The sequence below is a fragment of the Choloepus didactylus genome, chromosome 3 (genome assembly GCF_015220235.1).
Source record: "Choloepus didactylus isolate mChoDid1 chromosome 3, mChoDid1.pri, whole genome shotgun sequence".
Lineage (NCBI taxonomy): Eukaryota > Metazoa > Chordata > Mammalia > Pilosa > Megalonychidae > Choloepus > Choloepus didactylus.
Genome location: NC_051309.1, coordinates 112,188,362 through 112,216,094, shown reverse-complemented (window position 1 = coordinate 112,216,094; position 27,733 = coordinate 112,188,362). Strand labels below are relative to the sequence as shown.

At 35.6% G+C, this 27,733-nt stretch overlaps 1 protein-coding gene across 1 annotated transcript; it reads right to left on the bottom strand.

Moving 5' to 3' along the window:
- CISD2 (CDGSH iron sulfur domain 2) lies at positions 1-25,987 on the bottom strand. The gene is made up of 3 exons (XM_037830369.1): positions 25,773-25,987; positions 7,762-7,976; positions 1-6,416 (listed from the first exon to the last, which is right to left on the bottom strand). Exons 1-3 carry the CDS (start codon positions 25,873-25,875, stop codon positions 6,327-6,329), a joined length of 408 nt encoding a protein of 135 aa, XP_037686297.1. The 5' UTR covers positions 25,876-25,987; the 3' UTR covers positions 1-6,326.
- Between the last annotated feature and the right edge of the window lie 1,746 nt (positions 25,988-27,733).

Sequence of the window (27,733 nt, the reverse complement as noted above, 5' to 3'; positions counted from 1 at the left end):
TACAGCTTTATTTTTTTCTTTTTAATAGCTGCACAAGTGTTCCATAGTATGTTCACATTCATTCAACCATTCCTCTATTAACATACATTTACTTTGTTTCCAGGTACTTTCCCACAAAGATGAATATTATGACATAAAAAACAATATTGTAACGAACAACAAATACATGTTTATACATACTGTTGCTTTTATTTCTATGGGATTTCTGTGACAAAGGATATATTAATTGCATTTTTCCAAATGTTACCAAATTGTTTCCAAAGAATGTTAACAATTCACATTTTTACCACTTAATGTATGAGAGTACTTTCTCCCCTTCTGTCTGATAGGGTGTAAGGTGACAACCCTTTGATATTTGCTTGTCCCTGATTTCTATTGAGTTTGAGCATGTTACACATTTTGGATATTTGAATTTGCTCCTTGATGGTTATGTTGCATTATCTACCCATGTTTTTTGTTTGCCTTTTTTCTTGTCCATTTGTTAAGTGTACTTTTGTATATTATGTATACATATCATATGTGCATTTTGTAAATTACATATTTTGTATATTATTGTCTATTATATAACATAATTAGTACAGTGTAGATGTTAACCTTTGTAACCCACATTGCAATTTTCCATTTTTCACAGGTCTTTTGACTTTGTTTAAAACATCTTTGGTCACATGTGTTATCTTTTGCCACATAGGCTTCCCATCCTTAGCCTTCTATTCTTTCTATATATGTATGTGTGTGTGCTTGTGCACACACCTGTAAAGGCTTTTAGGGTAAATTGGGGATCCAATTCCGTTTTCTGTTTGAATTGAAATACCACATTTATCATATATTAAATTCTATTTCTAGATTCTCAATTATTTTCTACCAATCCTGTTTGTTCTCATTTTTATTAATTTTATCTTATTAATTTGATACCAATGGCTTTATAGTAGGCGCTGATATCTGATAAAAGAAGTTCCACTTACTAGTCATTTTTGTAACTTTTCTTGGCTTTTTCTTTATGAACTTTAAGATCATTTACTCCAACTTAAAAATGCTTGTCTTAGTTTTGCATGGCCACTGTATCTCTGCCACTGTCACATGGCCATCTTTCTCTCTGTATCTGTGTCCAAATTTCCTCTCCTTATCAGGACACTACTCATATTGGATTAGGTTCTACCCTGATCCAGTTTGGTTTCATCTTGCCTAATAACATCTTCAAAGATGTTATTTACAACTAAGTTCACATTCAGGGGACCAGGGGTTAGGACTTATCATGTAGTTTGGGCAACACAATTCAATCCAACAATGGTCTTTTGATTCTAAACTACATCAAATTTACATATTAATTTTGAGAGTTTCTATCTTTACAATACTAAGTATTCTTTCCCTTGTTTAAATCTTGTTCAGTGGCTTTGGTAACATTTCTATAGTTTTTCTCCATATAGGTTTTGTACCTTTCCTGGCAAATTTATTTTACATTATTTTTACTGCTATTTCGATTGGAAAATTTTACCCACTAGCATTTCAATGTGCTTATTGCTATTAATTTTTGTATATTTATCATTTCCAAATACTTTACCAAAAATCTGTTTTTTCCTATTCCAGACATATAATCTTATCAACCAAATTTTTTTATTTTCCTGTTTGTAATGATTATTTCATCTCATTGCATTTACTGGGTCTTCCAAGACATTTAGTATTAAATGATGACAGTAGTCATTCCTGTTAGTTCCTGATTCTGAAAGTTTTTGTTTACCATTTAAAATATTGTAGGTGTTTCATAAGTAGCCATTATACATAAATAGTTTCTTTCAACTTCTATTTTACTCAGTAATCTTCATTGGGAATGAGTGCTGAATCTTAGCAATAATCCTTTTGGCTATCTATTGGTATGATATTTTCTCTCCTTTAAATAATTAACAGACTTAGTGACACTGAAACAACCCTGAATGCCTGAATTACAATCTTCACCAGTGTATTAAGTGCAGAATTTTATTTAGAATTTTCATCCATATGCATAAGTGAGATTGATCTATGGTTCTTTTTCTATTTTTCAGGTTTTCATATTATTGTTATAGTGGCTATATGAAATGAATACTATTGGGATTATCTTCCTTCCAATACTAGATATATGAAATGAATACTATTGCAATTGTCTTCCTTGGAACTCTAGTACTTTCAAAATATTTTTAAAAATCATTTCCCGTCCTATTTTTTGATAATTGGTCTATTAATTTTAAATTTCTTGGGTCCATTTTGGTCATTTATGTTTTTCTAGGAAATTATCCATTTCCTCTATGTTTTCCAATGTATTGCTACACAGTTGCATGCACCATTTTAAAGTGAACAGCTTTCTATCATAATCTTATTTCACTTCTTGACAGCATTCGACATAGTTGAACACTCTGTCCTTCTGAGTTTTGAAAATTTGTGGAATGGATGGGATTGAGTCACATATTTAGTGTGGTAATGCAGAGGAATGTATGATGGATATTAACAGGAAATTAAGTTGTTGACATATTTATTTACTCAACAGTATAGGGTTCATCTGTAATTATGTAATTTATGATCCTTTCCCCCCTTTTCATATTATTTTGGAAAATTACAGATACATAACAGAGATCAGGAATTTGTTAATATTGTGGCTGACCTATTTTAATAAGTGTCCAAAAAGAATAAAATCATAAATAAAATCTCCCACAATAATTGTCGGAAATATAATTTTTTTGTTTTATAAGCAAAGAATCAAACATTTAAACCAAAGTAAAGAGAGTAATGTCATCTCTTCAGCTGAAAGTCATAGATGCCTTTCTCAGCAGGTTTTCAATGTCCTTCAAGACAATAACTATTACAAAATTGCATGATACAATTGATAATTACATACTAAAATATGGACTGTATCTCTTGTATTAATGTTTGCTACAACTTTACCAAACTGTAGTTTTGCAAAAGATAAAAGTAGTTGACCGGCTCTGCACAATAAAATGAACTTCCAGTAAAAGAAAGGACATTAGGACAAACTAAAAGCACATCAGATGATACAACACAGCTTAAACATACAAACAAGACAGGAAACAGCTGTGCTGGTATTCTGCAATCCAACCTGGATAATGCCAGTGGGCTACATGGCCAGCAAGACAGTGAGGTAGTCATGGTACTGCTGTTCACATGGTTTTTACACAGGATTTTTCGTCCTCCCTAAGGTAGAGGAGGTCATCTGGTACAATTTATGTGATTGAAACCACTGTTGGTTTATTTAGTTTTCCTCATGCTTTAAAAAATTAATTTATGTAGTGAATTAGTCACTAAATTGGAAAATGTTAACAAGTGAATTGAAAAACTTCTTGTGATAAAGCCTTCAAATACCAAGGAATGAGTTAAGTATTTTCTGCCTGAATGTAGCACTTTAAGCACTAAGTTTTTAACTGTTTAAAATGGAAACTGGTATCACTGAATGAAACATACATCCTACCTTCTTAAATACCATATACTGTTAATCTCAATTCAAATTCATTATTAAACATCACTTGTGCAATTTGATCACAGTGATGCCCTCAGAGACTATTGAGAATCCTGTTAAATTCTTACCTGCTATGCCTTCAATGTTTGCTTTAAATTTATTTTTTGCTCTCCTCCCCTGCTCTCAGCTGCCATATTTTATTGGGCACCTTCCTGTAGGAGCACTCTTTCAATATTTGCGATTTGTTCACGAGCAGAAATCAGGTCACCAAATTTGTTAGAATTGGGTGTGAAGAATAAGTAGACTCCAAAGGCAGGATGAGGCACTCATGAGTACAGAGAATGAGTATTTGTGTACCATCTCTCCTGCTCCTCTCCAGATTGGTGATACTGCCAAAACTAAATTCTGAATAGGTGAAGTTAGATGTTTCTGGTAGGTATCAAAGAAAACAAACACCACAGTTTCTTAAGAACCCTATTAAACAGAAGTTTTAAAACTCTTCACAGAGGAAGAGTCTGATAGCAAGTTTCCAAAGAGATCATTGAGAAGGTAGAACCATATAAATCAGCAGCTGGCTTAATTGGCTTCCCATAAATGTAACAAATTAGGTTACAAAATCCAAAAGCAATTTAATGAATCATCAAATGAAACACTGAACTCAAAGCTTAATTACCCATTTGAATGAATCATTAATACTTCTAGCCTGCTCAATGCCTGATATTTATGTAATGATGGTGCTCATTTGCTGAGTAAGGCAATGCGTAGTTCACTGGGTAAGCAGGACAAGCAGCCCTCATAATGTGACACAGCAATCATAATGTGACACAGTAAAAGCTGGGCTATTTTCTTCTTGTTTCTAAACTCAAGAAATGTATTTCAAGAGCTGGGTTATCATTTGTTATATCAATTCAGGTGCAGTTGCTTATTAGATGCCAGTTTTTTCAGGTAGACATAGTAGAATGCTGTGAATTTACAAGAGGAAGTGATGGCAACGGATAATAATGCTCATGTACAGGAGTCATTACAAAAACAGCTTCCTAATAGCCCCAGGCTTTTGAATTATGTCAATAGGTGCGAAAATATTTGGGCAACACAGCTCTTTAACATTTAAAAAATTGAAAACGGGCACATGCATACAAACAAACCCTTTGTTCTGAGTACAGCCTTACTTCTTGAGTATTAAAATGAACTTTATGAAATGATTAGCTTTCCATTTTTAAAATGTTCTTACGTGACAAAATTGAAATTTTAGTCTCCGTATTTTTAGGAAATTTTACCTTCTGTGAACTGCTAGTATGAGAACCACTAGAACATGTATTAAACAAGAGCAGCTGTGAGTTGCAGTATATAGTTTTACATAAAGAAAAGCATTTCATAACCACAGACCAGGATACCCACACTTTTGGTGACGAGGGTTTTTCCCAAAGCCTTGTAATCAATGTGGAAAAACAGTTAAACTGACACGGAAGCTGTTAAAAGTGGTGAAAAAACAGTCTCAGGAAATATATCCAGAGTCAAAGAAATAAAAGTTATATATCTCCCCCAATGGAGGTTGGGAAGAAGAAGGAGCAACAATAATTTTGCACGTACATCTTGTCAAACTTCTTGAAACCACAAACTACACAAAGGTATTTCTAACCCTAATTAAAAAATTCCTGCCTATGGTCACAAGAAAGTAAAGATCACACAACAGAAAACTATTCAATGTACTGAAATTACATGTAATAAATTAATAATCCAGGTACCATGCTTAGGGCAGTGTCTGGTACATATAAGTGCTCAAAAGCTATTAGCTTTGATTATTAGAAAGATTAGATATGCCTTCCTTCTAAACCTTCTTCACAGAAAAAGGAAGCACAGTGAATGGAATGATTATGTCTTTCATAAACAGATTTAAGGACAGCTATTAATAAGAGAATTGTAATGTAAGATGAAACTAAATAGACTCAGTTAAAAAATTACAAAAGTTTTAAAGATTCTCTGGTAGTTTCTTTTGCAAACTTTTTTGCTTTTTTATATATTTTTTGGTTTACACTGTAATAAACAGACATATGGTCATACCAATACAATTTTAAACACTGAAATCATTTTAATATGAATTCAGATTATGTTCATTTCATTGACCTTCAATTGCAGCAGCCCATGAGTTTAGCTGCATGTGTTGTCACCCCACCTGACCCTGTCACTGAGTCAAACAGCTCAAGATACACACACACACGTACACATAGACACAAACAAGCCTTCCATAAAGTAAACAAATCTTTTACAATGTAAATAGCTGTTCATTTTGGGAACTTTTTATATCCAGTTTACTTCTTGCTTTCTAAATTGGGATAGTCATATTAATTAGACAGTAATCTCTATAAAGCAAAGAATTTATCTCTGAGAAAACTCAAGTAATTCTTGATGGCAATATTTTTCTTATTCATCCAGAAAGAATGGTGTGTAAAAGGCCAAAAGAGGAAAAATTACTTCAAATCATCGAAATGAGAGATCTAAAAAATAATGTATTTAACAGTGTGGAGGAGGGGTAAAAATTTTAAATAAATTCTGTTGAATATATTTATATTCAAAGAAACAGCTCTGGACCCATTGACAAAATTAGGATTTTTCTCAATTAATTACATTACAATCAGAAGTACTGGAAGACATTAATTCTTTGAAGTCATTATGAGAGACTTGCACAATTTAATTTCTACATAAAGGACTTTGAATATACAAAGTATCAAATATAAATAGTGTGGAAAGAAAAATTGGCAGAAAATAATTATTCAATCAGTAGAAATAATTAAGACCACCACGTCAAAGATATTTTATGCACAAAGGATGAGAAAATAGTTATAAGGTTTTACAGCACACAACTGAATTCAATCCTAATATATTACTATTATACTTCTTTCTTCTTCAGTATAAGTGGGCCCACATTATCTCCAGTCAATTCATTGTGTTTATTATGTGAACCATCACAGGCAGGAAACTAAAAAGGGCAAAAGAATTACAAGTGTTATTTTAAAAATATGATTCAATAAATGGAAATATTTGTAATATGCTCTAAAGAAAGTTCATTACTTTGCTAAAAAAAAATTGTAAGAACAGCTTTCTTGAGTAACAAACATATTCTAAATCTAACCTAACCACATTCTGTTCACATATAAAATCTAACAATTTAAATCATTATTTGATATCAACTTTAAGTAAAAAACCTTGAAATGGTTCCATAAGTGACTAAAATAGGTTTAAGAAAGAATCAACATAAGCTCTCACTCTCTGTAGATCTCTAAATTTGAGCTCATCTCTTCACTTTAAGTTTAAAAATAGAACTTAAATTTGAAACAAATCATTTTGCAATATGTTCTTAATATAAAACTCATGTATACAGTAAAATTTTTGAAAAAAAAAAACAGAAAAAATTTATAAAAGCACCATAACCCATCTAGACACAGTTTACATTTAGTATTCTGGTATATTTTTCCCTATGCATTTACAGTGTGTATACATTTTTCAAAATAAAATTGGGATCATGCTATAATGTGCTTTTCTTACTTATATCATGATTAATGCCATTATATATTCTTTAAAAACATGATTTTAATGGCTTCCTAACATTCCATCTTTTGTATACCATACTTTAATCACTCCATCATATTTAGATTGTTTATAAAATTTTGATATTATAAATGTTATGATGAACACTATTGTACTTAAAATCCCAAATAATCTATGATAGAAAACATTTCATCAACTATTTATAGTACTCATCACTCCAAACTCCTTTTAAACTTCCATATTAAATAACATTCATAATTATAGCTACCATTTACTAACTCACACTATGTAAGGCATTTTACATGTTTCATCTCACTAAATCCTCAAAAAAGTCTGTAATGTTGATATATTATCAAATTTTAAAAAAACACCGAAGATCAAAAAGACTAAATATTAAGTAATTTGCCTAACTAAAGTGAACAGTATAAGTAACTGGCAGACACCAGATTTGAACAGTTTATTCTGACCCCGAATCTTAAACTTTTCTACTACATCTTACATCCTCTCTCAACAAATGAAGGTATTTTAAAAATAAGTGTCACTCTAGATAAATGCTGAACCTTGTGAAAACCTCTGAATTCTATCCTTCCTTGCTGTTCTAACTTTTGAAAAGGTAATATCGACCATAAAACACAATCTCTAATTTAGGAATATGGACTTTCAATATTGAACACTGGACAAATCTCTCACTTCACAAAACCCCCAAACTGGAGCTTTAAAAAGCAAACAATACTAACCCCTCAAAATTTTAATGTACATGTAAAAGGACAACTTACCGTCTTAGAACGCCAACACCTACAATAAGCTGCTTTAGTAAGACACAAATCTTCAATGTTTATTTCATTCACCACTTTGGGATTTTCTTTCTGTATTTTAAGATTAATCAAGCTATCCTTCTGTTGTTTTTTCTTCAGAAGGAATGGACGTACAGCAAGGTAGCCAAGTAGTGCAAGCACACCAAGGAAAGGCAATAACCGAAGCCATTCTGAAACTAAACAGATACAAATTTGTTAGGCTCTGCAGTGCTCTTGTTGAAATATCAACTCAAAATAGCATGTCTGGTTTCACAGTGAGTTAATTCTTTTTCTATTATTTCATTAATTTCTTAACTATTTAACTTATTTGTAAAACTCAGTAACACAATCAAGACAGTTTTACCCCAGAGCACCTGGTTTTATTTAAAGGCTAACTTGAGACTAGGGAAACTGGATACCTAAATTTTCAGAAATAGGTCCTATTCTAGATATCTCACTGGCTTCATTATGAATATTTGTATCTCTCTTTATTTTTATTTTAGGAATTACAACCACCAAAATTATAAACAAAATTCAATGTTTCATATATTTTATAGGTTTAGAAAATAGTTTCACACTTTTCTCAATATCTGCAAAATAATTTATCATTGATTTATAATTTCAGATAGAACATGTCTTCAATGCTTTATTTTTTGTAAGGCTGTTCCGGGTTGCTAATGCTGCCATTAGGCAAAATACCAGAAAAGGATTGGCTTTTATAAAAGCGGTTTATTTGGTTACAAAGTTACAGTCCTAAAGCCATGAGTGTCCAAATTAATGCATCAACAGATTATACCTTCACTGAAAGATGGCCAATGTTGTCTGGAAAACCTCTGTTAGCTGGAAAGGCAAGTGGTGGGTGTCTGTTGATCCTGGGTTGTGTTCCAGCTCCTCTCTCAGCTCCTGTGAGTTCTTGGTTCTTTCTCCCAGGATGTTTTCTCTCTAAGCACTGGGGGTCCTGTCTTAGCATATCCCAGGCAAACTCTGGGCTTCATCTCGTAGCTAAACGTCCTTCTGTATCATCTCCAAGTATCTCAAAGCATCAGTGACAACAAAAGTCTGCATTCAACAGCTGTCTCTAAAATGTCTCTCTCAGCTGCAGCTCCAAGCTCCTTCTGTCTGAGCTCTTATGGGGCTCCAGTAAAGTAATCAAGACCCATGCTGATTGGGCGGGGCCACATCCCCATGGAAATAATTCAATCAGTTATCACCTACAGTTGGGTAAGTCACATCTCCATGGAAACAATCAAGAGGTCACACCCTAATCAGAAAGATTAATCAATCTGCCACCACAAGATTGCATTAAAAATATGGCTTTTTCTGGGGGACATAATATACCCAAACTGACACGAAGGCATAGTGATTCCTATATGTTGTAAGAGAGCTACTATTTTAAAGAACTGAAACTTTCATATACTGAATGTTCTCATAGTCAAATATATCCCATTCCATTCATTACAGTGGTACCTCAGTACTTGTCGTTAACTGGTTCAGGGAGGCGCGATGAGTACCAAAAATGATGTGTACGAAACAAATTTTTCCCATAAGGAATAAAGTAAATAGATTTAATGCATTTCCAAACCAAAGACAATACACATTTTTAAGGCAATATGTAAAAAGATATGGCTGTATATCATTATATAAGAAATAACCTAAAAATTAATACTTATATTAAATAAAACAAAAACTGCTTTACCTGTACTAAGAAGAGTCCATGCCTAATGGGATGGTGGGAGGAGAGTGGTAAGGAGGAGAGTTTACATGGAATGTTGCTTGGAAGGAGAGCCCCCCTCCAATAGAACATGAGGCACTTGTACTTCAGGTATTCTTTCTCTTTTCTGCCTTTTTCCAACTTGTACCACAGGCTCTGACACACTTTTTGTTACCTTCACTAAAAACTTATCCAATGAGGACTGCTTCCATCTTCTTTTCAGAATTCCTCAAAAATGTGAAATTCTTTGGTCATTCAATAAATTCATATTTCTGCTTGGATGGTACTTCTCCACAAAGTTTTGAACTTCTGCCTACTTTGCACACATTTCTTTTATCAAGGAACTGGGAACATCCTCCCTTATCTCCTCCTCACCTAAAGAAATCTCTTCAGCCACTTCTTCTTGTTGCTTCTCCACTAACTCCTCAGTATCAGTCTTTTTTTTACCGCTTCTTTATTCTTAATGAATAGCAGTGGAGACAGTTGTTTGAGATGTACCATTTTCCCTAGCAAGATCAGTAATGTGAATACCGCTCTCATATTTGCCTATTCTTTTTTTTTTTTTTTTTGCTCAATGATGGTGTGAAGTAATTTTCTTTTCTGCTCAGTGCTCTCACTGCTCATTTTCTCAGAGAATGAGAAAAAAAAAAAAAGCACAAAAATACACATAATGACCACAGAAGCTAAGACAAGACAGCAAAGGGATGTGCACAGGGGAAAACCTAAAGCATGACTAATGCATGACCCTTTGTTTCAGCTGGAAAGTATAGCGAGTCACAAGGCAACTGATGCTTACACATTGAGTACCAAACAAGCAACCAGTGCGGGAACAAAATTTTCACATCAAAATGCGTCGAGTACCAAATTCGATGAGCTTCAAAGCAGTCAAGTACCAAGGAACCACTGGATATGCCTTCTGGATTACCTAGCCCTGCTCTAGGGTGATAATGGAATAAACATGATATAAAAGAAATGTTCCCTATGCCTGTGGATATAAACACACCAGGAAGCCAAAATAAACATTTCAGCACTCATTTACCTAATGTCTGCTAGTGCCTTGCCTCTGCTGGGCTCTGCAGGAAATCCTTTCTGTTCTTAAAGTTATCATTTGAACTTCTTCACTGATTGCCTCCCTGATACCTTGTGAGGCACTATGTACAAATAGTTTGGTAGAAAAAAAGAAAAAAAAAAAAAAAAACTAGAAATGATGTGTCAAGGCATGCTAATAAACATTAATGATAAATGAGTAGACTAGGCTAAGAGTGCAAATGTACTATCTAATTTAACACTGTGTAAACTTAAATAATTGTATATGGCAGGTACTATTATTATTCCCATTTTACAGATGGTAGACTGCAACTTAGGCAGGTTTAAGCCAGGGCCCAATAAATCCAAAGCCTGTTCCTTATCACCATGACATAAAATCCAATATATCCCATAACCTTTCTTGGTAAAACTACTCTCAAGAGATAACTGTCCTAACTATTTAACTGTTTTAAGAAAGACTGGCTTAATCTCAACTCTTCCAAATGAAATTACTTTTAATAGAACACCATAGGTATAATGCTAAAGGTTTGTTATACTATCTAAATAAAATAACTTATTTATGCATTATATGAATAGCATCTATAAGATCACCTGGCACAGAGAAGATGCACAATAAGTGGTCATTTTATTAAGAGATTATAGAGCTTGGTGAGGAAGTAGGAGCAACACCACCTCTGAAAAAAATATTTTGCCAGATCAACTTGGCTATACCACATGGTAGAAATCTTTGGGGATATTACATCTCTTATTCTTCAGAAAAAAAGTCTTGCCTGTTGTGATAACTGTTATATCTTCATAACTATAGTGGAGACACTCCATGTAGATACTTTGAATTTAAGTTCTGGAAATGATACAGAACTGCTTCTTGGGGATGAGAGTAGTACAGAGTCTTCTCTATTCATCTGTGCTACACAATATGGTAACTACAAGTGGCTATTTAAATTTAAATAAATTAAAATTAAGTAAAAATTAAAATTCTGTTTCTAAGACACATCACATTTAAGGGGTTCAAATGCCACATGTGGCTAGTGGTCACAGTATGTGACATCACAGAAAACATTTCCATCACTGTATAAGTTTTTAATATAGAGCTGCTACACACCATTGATTCTATAACTTACCATCTCAAAAGCATGGCAAGGCTACTTTTCCAGCTTCGGCTCCCACAAAAATCCCATACCACATGCATTCGAAGACAACCAAAGCTATTAGACCTATGTAGCCTTCCTGTGTTCGTGACACATGGAGTTTTTCTGTCTGTCATAACTTTCTACCCCTGGTTTATCTAACTTGTATGGACCACTTAAGACTAAGGTCATATTATTACTTACCCTCCAGAAGTCTTCCCTAATTTCACAAACCAAAATTAATCACTTCCTCCTGTGCTTCCAAGCCCTTTTACTCATGTTTCTGTTATCACACTACTGTTATAATTTGTAAAGTTGCCTCTTCCATAAGCCTGTGAGGAAAGGAGCTGTGCTCTACACTTCCTGGCACAAAGTAGATGCCTCATAAATTTTTAAGTGACTTACTGAGTGAATGAAGTGTAAATGTCAGTGCTTTTCTCACTCACCACATTGTGCTGTAAATTATTTACTTACACTTTTATTTCTAGATTAGGCAATGAATTTCTTAGGTTACTACTGGCCCCAGCATCTAGTACTGTATCTTGAAATAGTCATTCAATAAATGTCTGTTGAATTTTGAGTAATATTAAATATCATGCTGTGTATTACAAAGTAAAAAGGTTACAAGAGGTTAAAAGACTCAAAGTCTAAAAACAAATGGGAATGAAAAGATGTTTGAAAATCTTAATTTTAGACTCTTAGATTTAGCATTTCCTACCTTAAATCACAAATCTCAGGGAACAAATGATGTTAAATACTGTTTTAAAATCTACTTCAGAAAATGTTGTTCTTTAATTACCTGGTAAAACACTAATCTAAATATAATAGTGAGAGGCACCATCTCCTAAAACAAGTAACTTATAAAACAAACTTAGCACAATCTCTTTTTCAAAAGTAACAATTCATCTACAGAAGAGCTTTATAAAGAATAATACAGTCTGTAAAGCTCAGTTATAATAATTTTAAATATAAAAGCTGATTTGTTGTGAAAAAATATAAAATACAGAAAAATCAAACATGAAATTTTTAAAAATACTTTTAAGATAGGCTATTTCCTGTAAACCTATTTGATATATTTTGAGCTATTAGAGATATTTTATATATTCTAAAGGAAAACTAATACCTTAATTGTTAGGTATAATATATATATATCTTGTACAACATATTTTTGTTTTTTATTGTTTTAGGATTATTAAAAATAACATATTATGCAAAATTTGGAAAATTTAGAAAAGTATGAAGAGCAAGATAAAATTTCTTACAATTTTACTAGTCAAGAGTAACATTTAGGTGTATTTCTATATAGTCTTTTTTTTTCCCCCCAAGTATAAATATATATGCTGTAAATATCCTTTAAAAAAAACTGGGGATCAGATTGCATATACAGTCTGTATCCTATTTTTTTTCCCACTTAACATATAAAAGACATTTTCCCAAGTTCCTTAATAAACTTTAGAAACATGAGTTTTAATGACTACATCTACCTATCATGTCCCCCAATCATAATATGAGATCTACAAGAGCAGGGACCTTATTTGTGTGGGCCACACTGTATTCCCAGGGCCTAAATAATGCATGGCTCAGTATATTTTATTTATTATTTTTTACTGAGGTATAATTTAAGTGCAATCATATGTAAGCAATACAAAAGAAGTGATTAACTCTTTACTAGAATAAGCAAATACTTCAGAGGTTTGAAACCTAAACATATTTCTGAAAGATGAGTTAAGAGTATAGAAATTCATCAGGCAGATGGGAGCAGTTGCATTCCAGAAGAGGAAACAGCAAAAGCATGAGACATGACATACACGAGAGGTTTCAGGAACTCTAAGTACCATGGCATTGCTGGAATATGAAGAAAGAAGAAAGAGGACTGTAGAAGTGAGCAGGTGCCAGATCATGAAAGGCTCTGATGTGCAAAAAAAACCAAAAAGGTAGGAACTTACCCTGTACATGGTAGACAACCACTGAAATATGAAAATAATGATGTAACCAGGAAATTGTTCATTTATGAAATCACAATGGTGTCAGGGGAAAGGCTGACTAGAGGAGGGACAAAAGGAAGAGCAGGGAGAGAGAACTGGTGGTAGAGAAGAGGAGTCAAGTCAACCTGTTGGGAATGCACTGAAACAGTCCAGAAGAAAATAACATGAACTTAAACTAAGACAGTGGCTGTTAAAGAAGAGAAGAGAGGACAAATGTGAGAAGTAGTCTGTCTGTACTGGAGTTTCCTAAAACTGTCTACAACAGTACATGTGTATGTGTGCATTTTCTGAGGGGATAGTCCATAGCTTTTGTCAGGATCTCAGAGTAGGTCTATAATCAATGTTCAAACCCATCAAAACATAAGAACCACTAACTGAGGCAGTAAAATTAACAGGATTTGATGAATGATTAGGTTTGGAGCATAAGGTAAACAGAGTATGTGAAGCTCATTCATGACTTCCAGATTTCTGATTTCATTATGTGGATGGATAGAGATATTGGTCTCTAATATTTAATAAAAAAACAAACAGACAAACAAACAAAAAAACACGGTTTTGTAATAGGAAGGACAGTGTGCTGGTTTGGATCTGTTATGTACTCTGGAAAAGGTCATGTTCTTTTAATCCAATTTTGTGGGGGCAGACCTATTGCGGGTGGTCTGATTTTGACTGGATTGTTTCCATGAAGACGTGACCCTGCCCATTCAAGGTGAGTCTTAAATCCTTTCCTGGAATCCTTTAAGAGAGTTCACAAAAAGAGAAAGCTCAGAGAAGCTGAGAGAGACATTTTGGAGAGAAGCTAAGATATGTAACCCAGTTTGCCCCCAGAAGAAGCTAAGAGAGATGCTTAGACAGAAGCCCAGAGACATTCTGGAGAAAGCCATTTTGAAACCGGAGCCCAGGAAAGAAGGACCAGCAGATGCTGCCATGTGCCTTCCCATGTGACAGAGGAACCCCAGATGCCATCAGCCTTTCTTCAGTAACGCTATCCTCTTGTTGATGCTTAACTTTGGACACTTTTATGGCCTTAGAGCTGTAAATTTGTAACCTAAAAACCCCCTTTATAAAAGCCAATCCATTTCTGGTATTTTGCATTTCGGCAACTTTAGCAAACAGGAACAGACAGGTTTGAGCAGGAAGAAACAGTGCAATGTCGTAAGAGAAAGAAAGAATAAGAGGTGTCAACATCCTTAAAGAATGCAGGAGAGTGCCTGAATGTAAACAGATGACAGCAAAAAGTAAAAGGGGTAGTATTTAAGGATAGCAGAAGCTTCAAAGGAAGACATGGCCTTGAAAGAGGGTGAAACAGTTCTGGTGTGGAGCCTGCACAGAGCCTGAAAGATGCCAACTATCCTTGAGACAAGGAAGGATATAAAAAGAACAGATAAAACTATGTGCACTTCAGGGGAAGTGGTTTCCTCAGAGAGAGCTACCTTTCATTTAGAGCAAGGTGATGCATCTTTGAGAAGTTGACGGTATACCTGGGTTTCAGGAGATTAGCTAGGTTTGGAAGATCAAACCTTGAGAGAAGATCAGGGGTTGCAGAAGTATGTATTTTGGACTGTAGCTGAGGATTATATGGTTAAGTAACATAGATGGAACTGGCTGACTTCAAGGTTCAATGCATTAAAAAGGTGCCACATTGGGAACATTTTTACTCACTTGATTGTAAAATGTTTGACTTTCCTTAATATATTTTTAATTCAAAATTTCACTTCCAACAGGGCTTCTTTCTCAATCAGTAAGGCTTTCCTGTTCCTAATTTTTTTAAAAAATACCATCTGGGGGGAGGAAAGAAGATGGTGGCACAGAGAGGAGTGGAAGTTAATTAGTTCCCCTGGAATAACTAATAAACAACCACAGGACTCCTGCACCATATCCACGCACAATTGGGGCACCAAGTTCGACCTTCACTGGCTCTCCAAAATACAAGTGAATCAAACAGCAGTTCTGAGGTGTGCAGAACAAATCCAGGCTCGCAGAACTGTAAAAAAGGAGTGGCAAGCTGCTTGGTTGCTGAAAGCTGTTACCTTTATATATCTTACTATGCTTTCTGGTGATGACACATCTTCCAAAATTCAAAGGCTCTGTTATAAAGCCAAGTATCCAATCTGGGAGGATCTCTTAAAAACTGTAAATATGCACAATAAAGGCATTACTACAGCTGCCACTTGTGTTTATCCTGCTCAGATGTGTGATGCTGTGAAAGCATTAAAGGCTGCAGGATGTAATATCCCAGCAGCATCAATGGCCACTGGCTTTCCAGCTGGAAAGCTGATTTAAGAACACGATTAGAAGAGATCAGATTGGCTACTGAAGATGCAGCTACAGAAATCAATGTGGTAATTAACAGGACATTGGTGCTGACAGGCCAGTGGGCAGGATGAGATTTTATTAAGACCCCTACTGGAAAAGAAACTGTAAGTGTCACCTTCCCAATAACTATAGTGATACCATAGGCCATTAGTGATTTCTTCTGGAGAAGTAGAAAGATAGGATTTAAACCAGCAGAAGGCATCCGCAGTGCAAAGGATTCCCTTGCTTGACTCTTTTGTATAAAGGAGGAGCTCAGAGATGAGTGGCTGAAGCCAGAACTTTCTTGAATAGGAGCCAGCACTCTGCTTTCTGACACTGAGAGGCAGATTTACCATCATGTGACTGGACAATACGCAGCTTATCATGATCTCCCGCGGTCCTAAATCAGCGACCGATTCCAGAAAATAGTTCTGCACAACAACTTTTAAAGATTATTGTTCTACACAATTGCTAAAATTATTTACTCAAAAAAAAAAAAAGGGACTAGGTAAATGACTTTTTTCCCTTGAAATTACCATTGAACTTAAGTGAAACAATGAAAGAAAAAAAAACCAAACTGATCCACACATGGTGCTCATTTCAGGCAAATCCAAGTGTTACTAGATCTGCACTATTAATTTTGTGGAGGTCTCTCCCTAAAAACTAAGTTAAATTTTAATGACCTCTTTGACAACATCAAATTTTAAGAGGGAAAAAGTGTAGACTGCCCATAAAGCATGCTCTAGCAGAAGAAAATGCAGCACCCTGAACTGCTGCCATGCTCTAATGACCTCAAGAGTCACTGATTTAGCACTCATTCCCTCCATGAAAATTCATCTTTAATTTTTGCAATGGAGATGCTTTTCTTATAAATTGTTCTGCTTATGAAATTTATGGCATTGTTTTAGGAAACTGAATATCATTGAATCTTTTGAATAAAGTCCCTGTAGTTCTTTATTTTGAAAATAAAATTTCAAATTGTAATAATACATTTTTAAAAATTAACCAATTAAGGAAAAAAAAAAAAAAAGGACCAGGAATAACTACTAAATAATCTGGAATAACTGCTGAGGGACAACCATGACACACATCATACACCAAGCTGGATTGGGAGGAACGCCTGAGATCGCAGCATAAAATCTCGAAGTAAAAACTGCAGACTTGAGCTGGGGGTCCCCTCCCCCCACAGCCCGAACTGCAAAGCCTCGCTGTCATAAAGAGCAGCACTCTCTGAACAAAGCAAATATACCGCAGCCCAGCTCCAACTGGAGTTTTGATTAACAAACATAGACTGCTCAATACAAGCTACAAATCCCCAACAAGCAGACAGAAGCTTTTAGTGACGACTCACCTTAAAGAGCCAGATGACTTCTCTGTGCCGGGAAGGGGAGCCCAGAGGACTAGGTGCTATCTCTGGCCAGCAGGTGAAGCTCGGGCGACTGTGGACTGGCCCTGAAGGGGAGCTTTCTATCCCTTTTTCTCTCTCTTAACCTGGGCGGCTCAGTGGAGAAAGCCACAGCCATTTTTAGTTTGCAGCACTCTGACCCAGACAGGGGTGGAGATAGCAGTCAGAGAGACAAAGAACCTATTTAAATGCAAATGAAAATCCCCTAAGGGGGTATTTTCCCTAAGAGGAAGGAGGTAGTGCCCAGCTGTACTACCAGCCTCCCATTAAGAACCAGACCCCAGAGCCTGGGGGAAAACAGCCACAGGACACACCAGTCAGGAGCTACAGGCTGATAGGCACCACCTGCTAGGCAGGTTAGGAAAAGCACATCAGATTGAGGCCTCACAGGGTATGTCAATCTTCTAAGACACACCCTCAGGGAAATCTGATACTGAATATTGCCCCCTTCTGAGATTTGAGCCCGTTCTGGTCTGGGAATACCTGATTGGGGTAACCAAGGAAACCAGATGCCTAGACAACAGAAAACTACAACATATACTAAGAAAAATAAAGTTATGGCCCAGTCAAAGGAAAAAACTTACACTTCAACTGAGATACAGGAATTAAAATAACTAATGCTATATCAATTCAAAAAGCTTAGGGAAGATATGGCAAAGAGATGAAGTGTATAATGAAAACACTGGGTGAATATAAGGTAGAAATCAAAAGTTCAAAAAACCAACTGGCAGAATCCATGGAAATGAAAGGCACAACACAAGAGATGAAAGACACAATGGAGACATACAACAACAGATCTCAAGAGGCAGAAGAAAACACTCAGGAACTGGAGAACAAGAAACCTGAAATCCTATACACAAAAGAACATGGGGAAAAGAATGGAGAAATATGAGCAACATCTCAGGGAATTGAATGACAACATGAAACACATAAATGTGCATGTCATGGGTGTCCCAGAAGAAGAAGAGAAGGGGAAAGCGGCAGAAGCAATAATAGAGAAAATGATCAATGAAAATTTCACATCTTTTATGAAAGACATAAAATTACAGATCCAAGAAGTGTCATGTACCCCAAACAGAATTGATCTGAATATGCCTTTGCCAAGACACTTAATACTCAGATTACCAAACATCAAAGAGAGAATCCTGAAAGCAGCAAGAGAAAAGCAATCCATCACATACAAAGGAAGCCTGATAAGACTATGCGCGGATTTCTCAGTAGAAACCATGGAGGCAGAAGGAAGTGGTGTGATATATTTAAGATACTGCAAGAGAAAAACCACCAACCAAGAATCCTATATCTGGCAAAACTGTCCTTCAAATATGAGGCAGAGTTTAAAATATTCTCTAACAAAGAGACAATGACATAGAGTTTGTGAACAAGATACCTGTGCTACAGGAAATACTAAAGGGAGCACTACAGACAGATAGGAAAAGACAGAAGTGAGAGGTTTGGAACACAATCTTGGGTGATGGTAGTACAGCAATGTAAGTACGCTGAACAAAGCTGACTGGGAGTATAGTCGAAAGAGGAAGGTCAGGAGCGTGTGGGACACCAGAAGGAAAGAGGACAGATGAAGACTGGGACTGTATAACTCAGTGAAATGTAGAGTGCTCAGAAATTGTGATAAAATGTACAAATATGTTTTTACACGAGGGAGAACAAATGAATGTCAACCTTGCAAGGTGTTAAAAATAGGGTGGTATTCAGGGGAAAATACAATGAATGCAAACTAGAGAGTATAATCTTAAAAAAAATACCACCTGTTTCTTTTTTTTTTTTTAATCAAACCACACTTATACTATTAATACCAAGCAGGGTTCTAATACTCATTTTGACTTCTACTTCTCACTATTAAGAAAAACAAGAATAAGATTAAGAACAGAGAGCGAAAGAACTGGCACCATTACAGAAATAATATCTAGACTGAAAAGAATATTTCAAAGTAAACTGAGTTGCAAGCAATTTTAATACAGACCTTCTAAAATTTTAGACATTTGGAAAACAGAATAAGGTTTAAGGGGGCAGATTTAACTCTTTACATAGTGATATGAGCTAGCTATCACACCTGGTTCCTGATCAAGATACATACATAAACAAATATTCTTATTATACAAACATTTCTAAGCATACACTCACATCAATCTCAATGAGGAATTATATTCTAAGAAACTAGACAGATTTTTTTTCCCTTTCAAATTTGCAAGCAATTATAATGACAGCATAAAAATAATACTGATAACTTGGTTGCTGATGATTTTATTTCATTTTCTTAATTATCATTTACAGTCAGAATGATTTTATTTCTGAATGAAGGCTAAAAGTAAAATAATATTTTCAATGGGTGGCTTTACCGTTATCACTTAAAATGTAATACAGACTGCATTCAGATTCAAACGGCCAATAAACATGAAATTAACATTCAACTGTAAAATTTTTCCACTCACTATTAATAGAACAGGATCTCAGTATCTAGAATATTGCCTGATGCAGAGTAGGGCTCCATAAATATATGATGAATTGAAGAATTTTAAATAGCAAAATACCTATATAGACATGTTTTTTAAAAGACCAAAATTGTTCTCCACAAAGGCTAATATATCTTTAATTACACTGAGTTTTACATATAGTTATTTAAACAGGAAGAGGAGAAAGAAAACTTATGCAACTTAAATATATAAATTTCTTCCCAAATTCTCTTTTAAAAAAAGTTTTCTAAGATAAGATTCTTCAAATGGAGTCCAGAGGTCACTCTGGTGGGCACTCTTATGCACTATATAGATAACCCTCTTTAGGTTTTAATGTATTGGAATAGCTAGAAGTAAATACCTGAAACTATCAAACTGCAACCCAGTGACCTTGACTCTTGAAGATGACTGTATAACAATGTAGCTTACAAGGGGGGACAGCGTGATTGCGAAAGGCTTGTGGATCATACTCCCTTTTTCCAGTGTATGGATGGATGAGTAGAAAAATGGAGACAAAAACTAAATGAAAAACAGGGTGGGAGGGGATGATTTGGGTGTTCTTTTTTACTTTTATTTTTTATTCTTACTTTTTCTGGTATAAGGAAAATGTTCAAAAAATAGACTGGGGTGATGAATGCACAACTATATGATGGTACTGTGAACAGCTGATTGTACACAACAGATGACTAAGGTATGTGAATATATCTCAATAAAACTAAATTTAAAAAAAAAATCCATAGAACTGACACTACACAAACAGTGAAACATAAGTTAAAGTGTGGACCATAGTTAATAGTATGATTAGAAAAATAGGCTTTCATCAATTGTAACAAATGTTCCACACCAATGCAAGGTGTTAATAATAGGGTGGTATACGGGAATACTGTATTTGATGCATTATTGTCCTGTAAACCCACAACTCCTCTAATAAAGAAACAAACAACAGTACAAGTCACATCAAAAAAAAAGTTTTCTAAGATAAGATTCTTCAATTTTTCAGGAAACAAAAAACCTTTACTATTTACATGTTAATAAATGCAAATATTTAGTTTGAATTTTTATGCTTTCCTATGGAGAAAAACTAACTTTTAACTGAGGTATAATTTACATATAATAAAATAAACAGATACTAAGTGTTCAGCTCTAAGAATTTTGACAATTATATTTACAGTGTAGCCACCATAGCAAACAATATGTAAAATATTTCCATCACCAAAAAGTATTGTCCTACCCCTTTCTAGTCTATTCCCCAACCACTAATTTCTTAAACCATGCTTCTGTCATTAATCTTGAGATTCATCCACTGTATCAGAAATTCATTCCTCTTTACTGCTGACCGGCATTCTACTCTATAAATGTATCATCGTTTGTTTATCCATCATCTTATCCATCTATCCAAGTTCAACAGATGAATCAATATTTGGCTATTGTAAATAAGGCTGCTATGAACATGATTGTACAAGTCTTTGTGGATCTGTTTTTAATTCTATTCTACTTCTAACACAGTTCAAACTTTTACCCTTCTGAATAAATCAAGCTAATGCCCTTTTAGCTTTCAGCTCTGACATGTTTGTGTTACTCTGGGAAAAATATTAAAATTATTAGTATATGGGAACTCTGTATTTTAAGCATGATCTTTCTGTAAACCTACAACTTCTTTAATTAAAAAAAAGCAACACGCCCCCCTCTCCCCCCAAGGAGCTGGGGAGAAATGCAGAAGTGTTGGACTTCCCCACCTGGGCTATTGCTGATATTCCCACAAACATTGAGGACTGCCAATTTAGTGGGCTGAACCCTTGATCACAGGTTTTCTCTACTGAGGCTAGCTGCTGCAAGGGAGAGGCTAAGCCCACTTATAACTGTGCCTAGGAGTCCCCCCCAGAGAGCCTCTTTGTTGCTCAGATGTGGCCCCCTCTCTCTCTAAGCCCACTGGGCAGATGAACTCATAGCCTTTCCCCTACATGGGACATGAATCCCAGGGGTGTAAATCTCCCTCACATGTGGGAAATGACTCCTGGAGATGAGACTGGACCCACCAGCACTGTGGGATTGAGAGGATTTTCTTAACCAAAAGGGGAAAGAGAGATGAAACAATATGTTTCAGTGACTGAGAGATTTCAAATGGAGTCAAGAGGTCACTCTGGAGAGTATTCTTATACGCTATACAGATATCACCTGTTAGTCTTTTAGTGTGTTGAAATAGCTAGAGGGAAATACCTGAAGCTGTCAAATTGCAACACAGTGACCTTGATTCTTGAAGACGACTGTATAACTATGTAGACAGCAAAGTTTGACTATGTGGCTGTGAAAACCTTGTGGCTCATACTCCCTTTATCCAGTGTATGGACAGATGAGTGGAAAAATGGGGACAAAAATTAGATGAAGAATAAGGTGGAATGGAGGGGATGGAAAGATTTAGGTGTTCTTTTTTGCTTTTATTTTGATTTTGGAGTAAGGAAAAGGTTCAAAAATTGATTCTGGTGATGAATGCACAAATGTATGATGGTGCTGTGAATAACTGATTGTACACTGTGGATGACTGTAGGGTGTGTGAATATATCTCAAACTGTATTTAAAAAAAGTAAATGAACAATGGGGGAGGAAGGGAATGGGATGCTTTGGATGTTCTTTTTTATTTTAATTTTAATTTTTTTTTTTTGGAGTAATGAAAAGGCTCAAAGTTTGATTTTGGTGATGAAAGCACAACCATATGACAATACTGTGAACAACTGATTGTACACTTTGATTCTAAGTTATGTGATTGTATCTCAATAAAATTGCATAAAAAACAACAACAAAAAAGACTACTGTAATATCACACAAACACACACAATTCAGATTCAAGCACACTTCAGAGATATTGTGGGTTTGGTTCCAGATGATCACAATAAAGCAAGTATCAAAATAAAGTCAGTCATATGAAAAAAAAAAAGCAACAAAAATAGTATTAGGATTCATTGCTTTGCCTTTAGAAGTAAAACCTTTACGTTTCAAAGAAGCAAACTAATTCAAGTGGACAAAATTACAATATTCAAACTTTCACAGTTAACTTACAAATCCAGAAGTAAACTGTTTTCTGAGTTTTGAATGGAAGGATTTTTTTGTTGTTCAGTTTAAGGTTTATATGCTGATAGGGAAAGTGTTTGAAAAGTCAAAGTATTAGAATACACAAAGGGCACAATCACACTTAAAAATCTGACCTAATCAAAGTAAAATTGTTTCTGATTGATAAGGATTGTCTGTTTTCAAATATTGCATGGTAATCAAGTATCTCCATGTGTTTACCAAGAATGCTGAGTCATCATGAGAGTCAACTGCCTGAAAAAATGCTTGGTCTAAACAGGGATGGAAAAATAGGCAACAATAATGTGACTATAATATTTTTCCTATAACTTCCATAGAAGGAAATGGAAAATATTTTTGTCTTTATTGTTAAACAATTCATTACTAAAAAGTTGTCTTTCAGATTTTTGGTTCAGAAAGACCCTATAATAGACTCCACATATACCTCATACAGGAGAACTAAATGTTAACTAACACAATCTATTCTGAAGGAAGACAGAGCAGAAAATGGCCCTGAAGCTTTCTTTTACAGTATTCCAAAATAGATCCTGCAACTGTTACTTTCTTTGTCTAATGAGAAACAGACTACTTCATTTTTTTCAGTAAAGCAATTAGTACAAGTAGAATGTTTCCTGAACAAATAAGCAATATAATGAAAACTAAGTGACAGACACATTGTAAAGGGACTTAAGTTAAATATATGCTATTAAGATACTGTAAGAGTTGTCATTATTTCTAAGAATCAGTCTTTACATTAAGTGTGTCACAGCTTTAAATAGTAAGTTAATATATATTACTGATTTAAGGCGGGAAAGTTTTTGGTTAAGTTTCTTTAATGCCTTTAATAGGAATTAGATACTTGTTGAAGTAGGAAAACAATCAGCTCCTAAAATCTTCTAGCCACTAAATTAAATATACATTTCTAATGTGCTTCAACTAAACGCTATTTACACAAAATTGAAACTTATATAAATTCAACTACTATCAGAATCAGTGCATGTAATTCAGGTTACATTGGACAGGAGTGGTAGAAGGGGACATTTTTCTTTCTTGAGTTAAAAACTTGCCAGTTAATTTATGCAAATTTTTACGACAGTAAGTTGACAACAGGGAAGAAAGGTCACAAAATGATATCGTTTTGACCAGGAACTACCACTTTATGACTACATTTAAGGGCATAATTTAAAAGTTAAAAAAGAAAGACAATTAATACAGGGCTACTTACCACTGAACATTACGAATAAAAAAAAAACTGAAACACTACAAATTTCCAGAGGAATGATTATGCAGACTGTTAAATTAATCTAAAATAAGATTACATACCTGTTAGAATGATATGAGGATTACATTAAAATACATACAATTCTATAAGAATATACTGGTAAAATCAAAAGAAGACTGAGATTTATAAACACTTCTTGATGTGAAACTGCTGTTAATTTTATGTTGCTTCTGATGTTTAGATATTTCTTTTTTAAAAGTTATTGTTCAGTTATCATGATTTCTGCTCAATTACATGCTTTTAACCAAAACCCCCTAACATCTAAAAATGTTAAAATTTCACAATCCATTTGTCAACAGAACACTTGTCTATCTATAATTCAAAGAATCCCTATATTGAAGAGAATTTTATCATTTAGTTTAGCCCATCTAAATCTATCCACCATCACCCAAGACATTTTTTTTTTTTGCTCTATAACTGTGGCTGTTACTCAAAGAAGCTCATTCATTTGGGGAACATTTGCTTTAATTAAAAATAAAATCTTCTATTGGAGCTGAAATACACATCCCGCTAACTTTCACTAACTTGGTCCTAGTTCTGGCTCTTTCATCAACACAATAAATCTCATGTTTTTTCTACGAGACAGCTTTCCAAATGCTGTCTTTTAAGTTAGCTACTACAAATCTTTAAGACAACACTATTTATCTCAAAATTGTCCTAATTAACGTTTGCACTCCCTGATAGGTAGTACGTAGGACCTCAATGTTTGCTGAACCAATATGGGTTTATTTATTCACCAACCCAGTCGGTCTGGGTCTGGTTTACCAATATCCCCCTTACACTATAATGCACAGAACCCAACTAAATCTTACAAGTGTTGACTGCATTCTGGAGATACTTGTTTTTTACATGTGAATTCCTGATTTGCGAGTTCTTTTTTTTGTGTGGAGGAGGGACCTTAAGCAGAGAAACATTACATACATTCATTTAATTTCATTTTGTGAGACTCGGCCCATCATACCACCTTTGAATACTTTCTGGCTACTTTCTTTCCTCCAACTCGAGTCACTCCAACAGCCCCAGGATTCGTAGTAATGGAGGCGACCTCAAATACCCCCGTGAATAAGTCAACTACCCTCTGTGGGTATGCAAGTTATTTTATAATTTCATAACCAAAAAAAAAAAAAAAGTCATAGTCGTACATATTAACATGTATGTCGAGATTTCTGTCCTACATACTCACTTTTATTCATATACTGGGGGTAAATACCAGCCAAGAGTAGGGGCTGCCTGTTACACAAATCCTTCGGTAGCAATAACTTATCCTGCTCTAAAATAAACAAGCAAACTGCAGAGAACAATGAATAGGACAGATACTAGATGCAGAACATGAAAGAGACTGGCCCGCTTCCAATTCATCACCTCCAAAACAAAAAAACAAAGAATGCCACGAGGAAAAAAGGGACCTCTGGCGGCCAAGCACTGAGAGGCGGGACCACTTCGCTCAATAGGCTGCGCCAGCGCGCGCGCACTCCTCCCGCACACACGGTCACGGGGTCACGCCACACTCCCCTAAGGCCCTCCCCGCTCTGGGGCCCGAGGATATTACCCCCTACGTCCCCTCCTCGCGGAGCGTGCAAGGATGGAGACTGGCTGGCGGAGAGGTTTACCTGTGAGCCGCGCAAACCCGGTAATGCTCTCGGGGATTGGGAGCCGCTTAAGATACGCGGGGAGCTGCACCTTCACGATGCGGGCCACAGTCTCCAACACCATCCTTGCCAGCGGTGTTCGTTCCTCTCCCGAGCCCCCCTAGGTCCGCAGACCGAGCTGCGGCGCTTGCGTGGAGAACGGACTCGGCCGGCGAGCGGGGGCGGGGTAGCGGGCCCTAGGAGGAGGGGTGACCTGCCGGGCGCGGATTGGCAGAGGACGAGTGACGTGTACGCCGGGCTGGCGCCGACGGGTTCGGTGCGGACCGCGGTAGCGAGACCTTCTTGGAATCTCAGTTTCGAATGGGGCGCCAAATTGGGCCTTTTACTTCTGTAGACGCTGGAGGCCGGCAGAAAAGATACTGTGTTCAATGAGATAAAGCATGTGAGAGTGCTTTGTAACCAGAAAATGCTTTTCAAAAGTGAGTTTCTCTTGCCGTCTGTCCTAACTTTGGCCACTCTTGAGTCGGCCTCTTCCCAGAACAGGTCGTGACCCCAGAGATGCAAACTCACCGAAGAGCCCCTTTGCGATACCAAATTCTGCTCTCTCATTTCCACCGGCCAGGTTAAAAACAAAACAAAACTGGGAACTGCTAACCACTCTGCCTCTCGGCAACTTAATGCAACCCTGCTCCGAGGACCAGGGTTTGCAACTCGGAAAAACAACCCGTAATATTTTCTTAGATTTTTTCAGTTCCTTCCGCAGGTCAGTACTTTACTCCGTTAACTAAAACTTTTTGGGAATGTGGTGAAAGAATATAAAGCCTTAGAGTTTTATTTATTTTATATTGCAAAGAAGCTGTTAGAATCCTAATGTATCCGTGAAGGCCTTTAAATTTTAATTATTTTTATGAAAATTTTTAAAAGATTTGAATGATGAAGGGAGACAGCTTCAAGCCCCCTGAAACATCTTCCATGATTTGACTTTGTTTCGTATTTTCACTGAAGTCAAAATCTCTGAAGCAGTGCACTTGCCGATTGCATGGTATATGTGTGGTGGGATATCTTTATATAACCTTGCCTATTTACAGTTCTGAACACAGCATATAATATCAAAAACTTGGACATATTCCAACATTTTATTTTGTGATGTAATATAACAACCAGATGTAATAAACACGTTTTAAAAATTTTTTTCTGTGATATTTTTCTTTTAAAGTAGCAAGGGAAAGAATTTGAGCAACCCTTTACTCTCTGGGCTGTTTAATATTTGTGATTGTCCACTAAAAAATAACAATAGAACCATCAGCAAGAGAGTTAATTGAAATCTAGATAAAACATTTTTATTACTCTATTCAAAATTTCAAAGTAAAATTACAATGGAAAATCTATAAAGATCTGTTTAGATATTGATTGATATTAATGAGCAAGCTAAGGAGATATGCCAAGTGATGATTAAAGGTTGGTGTTTACTTTAAGATTTCCTCTCATTTTCCTTTTGGGAGCTTACTTTTGGTTTGGTGGAAGGAGGACCTGGGAGCTTGTTTATCCTGAAAATGGTAGAACTCTCATCTTTGTCCTCTTTATCCTCTCATCTGTTCTGTTGACTGTTATCTTTAATCCCTGCAGGTCAGATGTAGAGGCATGTCAAGTTTGTGAGACTGCTATGACAAGTACTGCACAGTGGGTTGGCTTAAGCAAGAATTTATTGGCTCACAGTTATAGAGGCCAGAAGTCCGAAATCAAGGCGTTGGCAAGCCCATGCTTTCTCCTGAATATGGTAGCATTCTGGTTGTGGCAATCCAGTGTCACATGGCATTGTCCTTGTTTTTCTCCTATGTGGTTTTCTCCAATTGACTGCATCCAAATTACTTACACTTATAAAGGGCTCTAGTAATATGGTTGAAGTCCACCCTGATTCAGTTTGACCACATCTTAATAAGATCGTCCAAGATACTATTTGCAAGTGAGTCCATACCTTAACT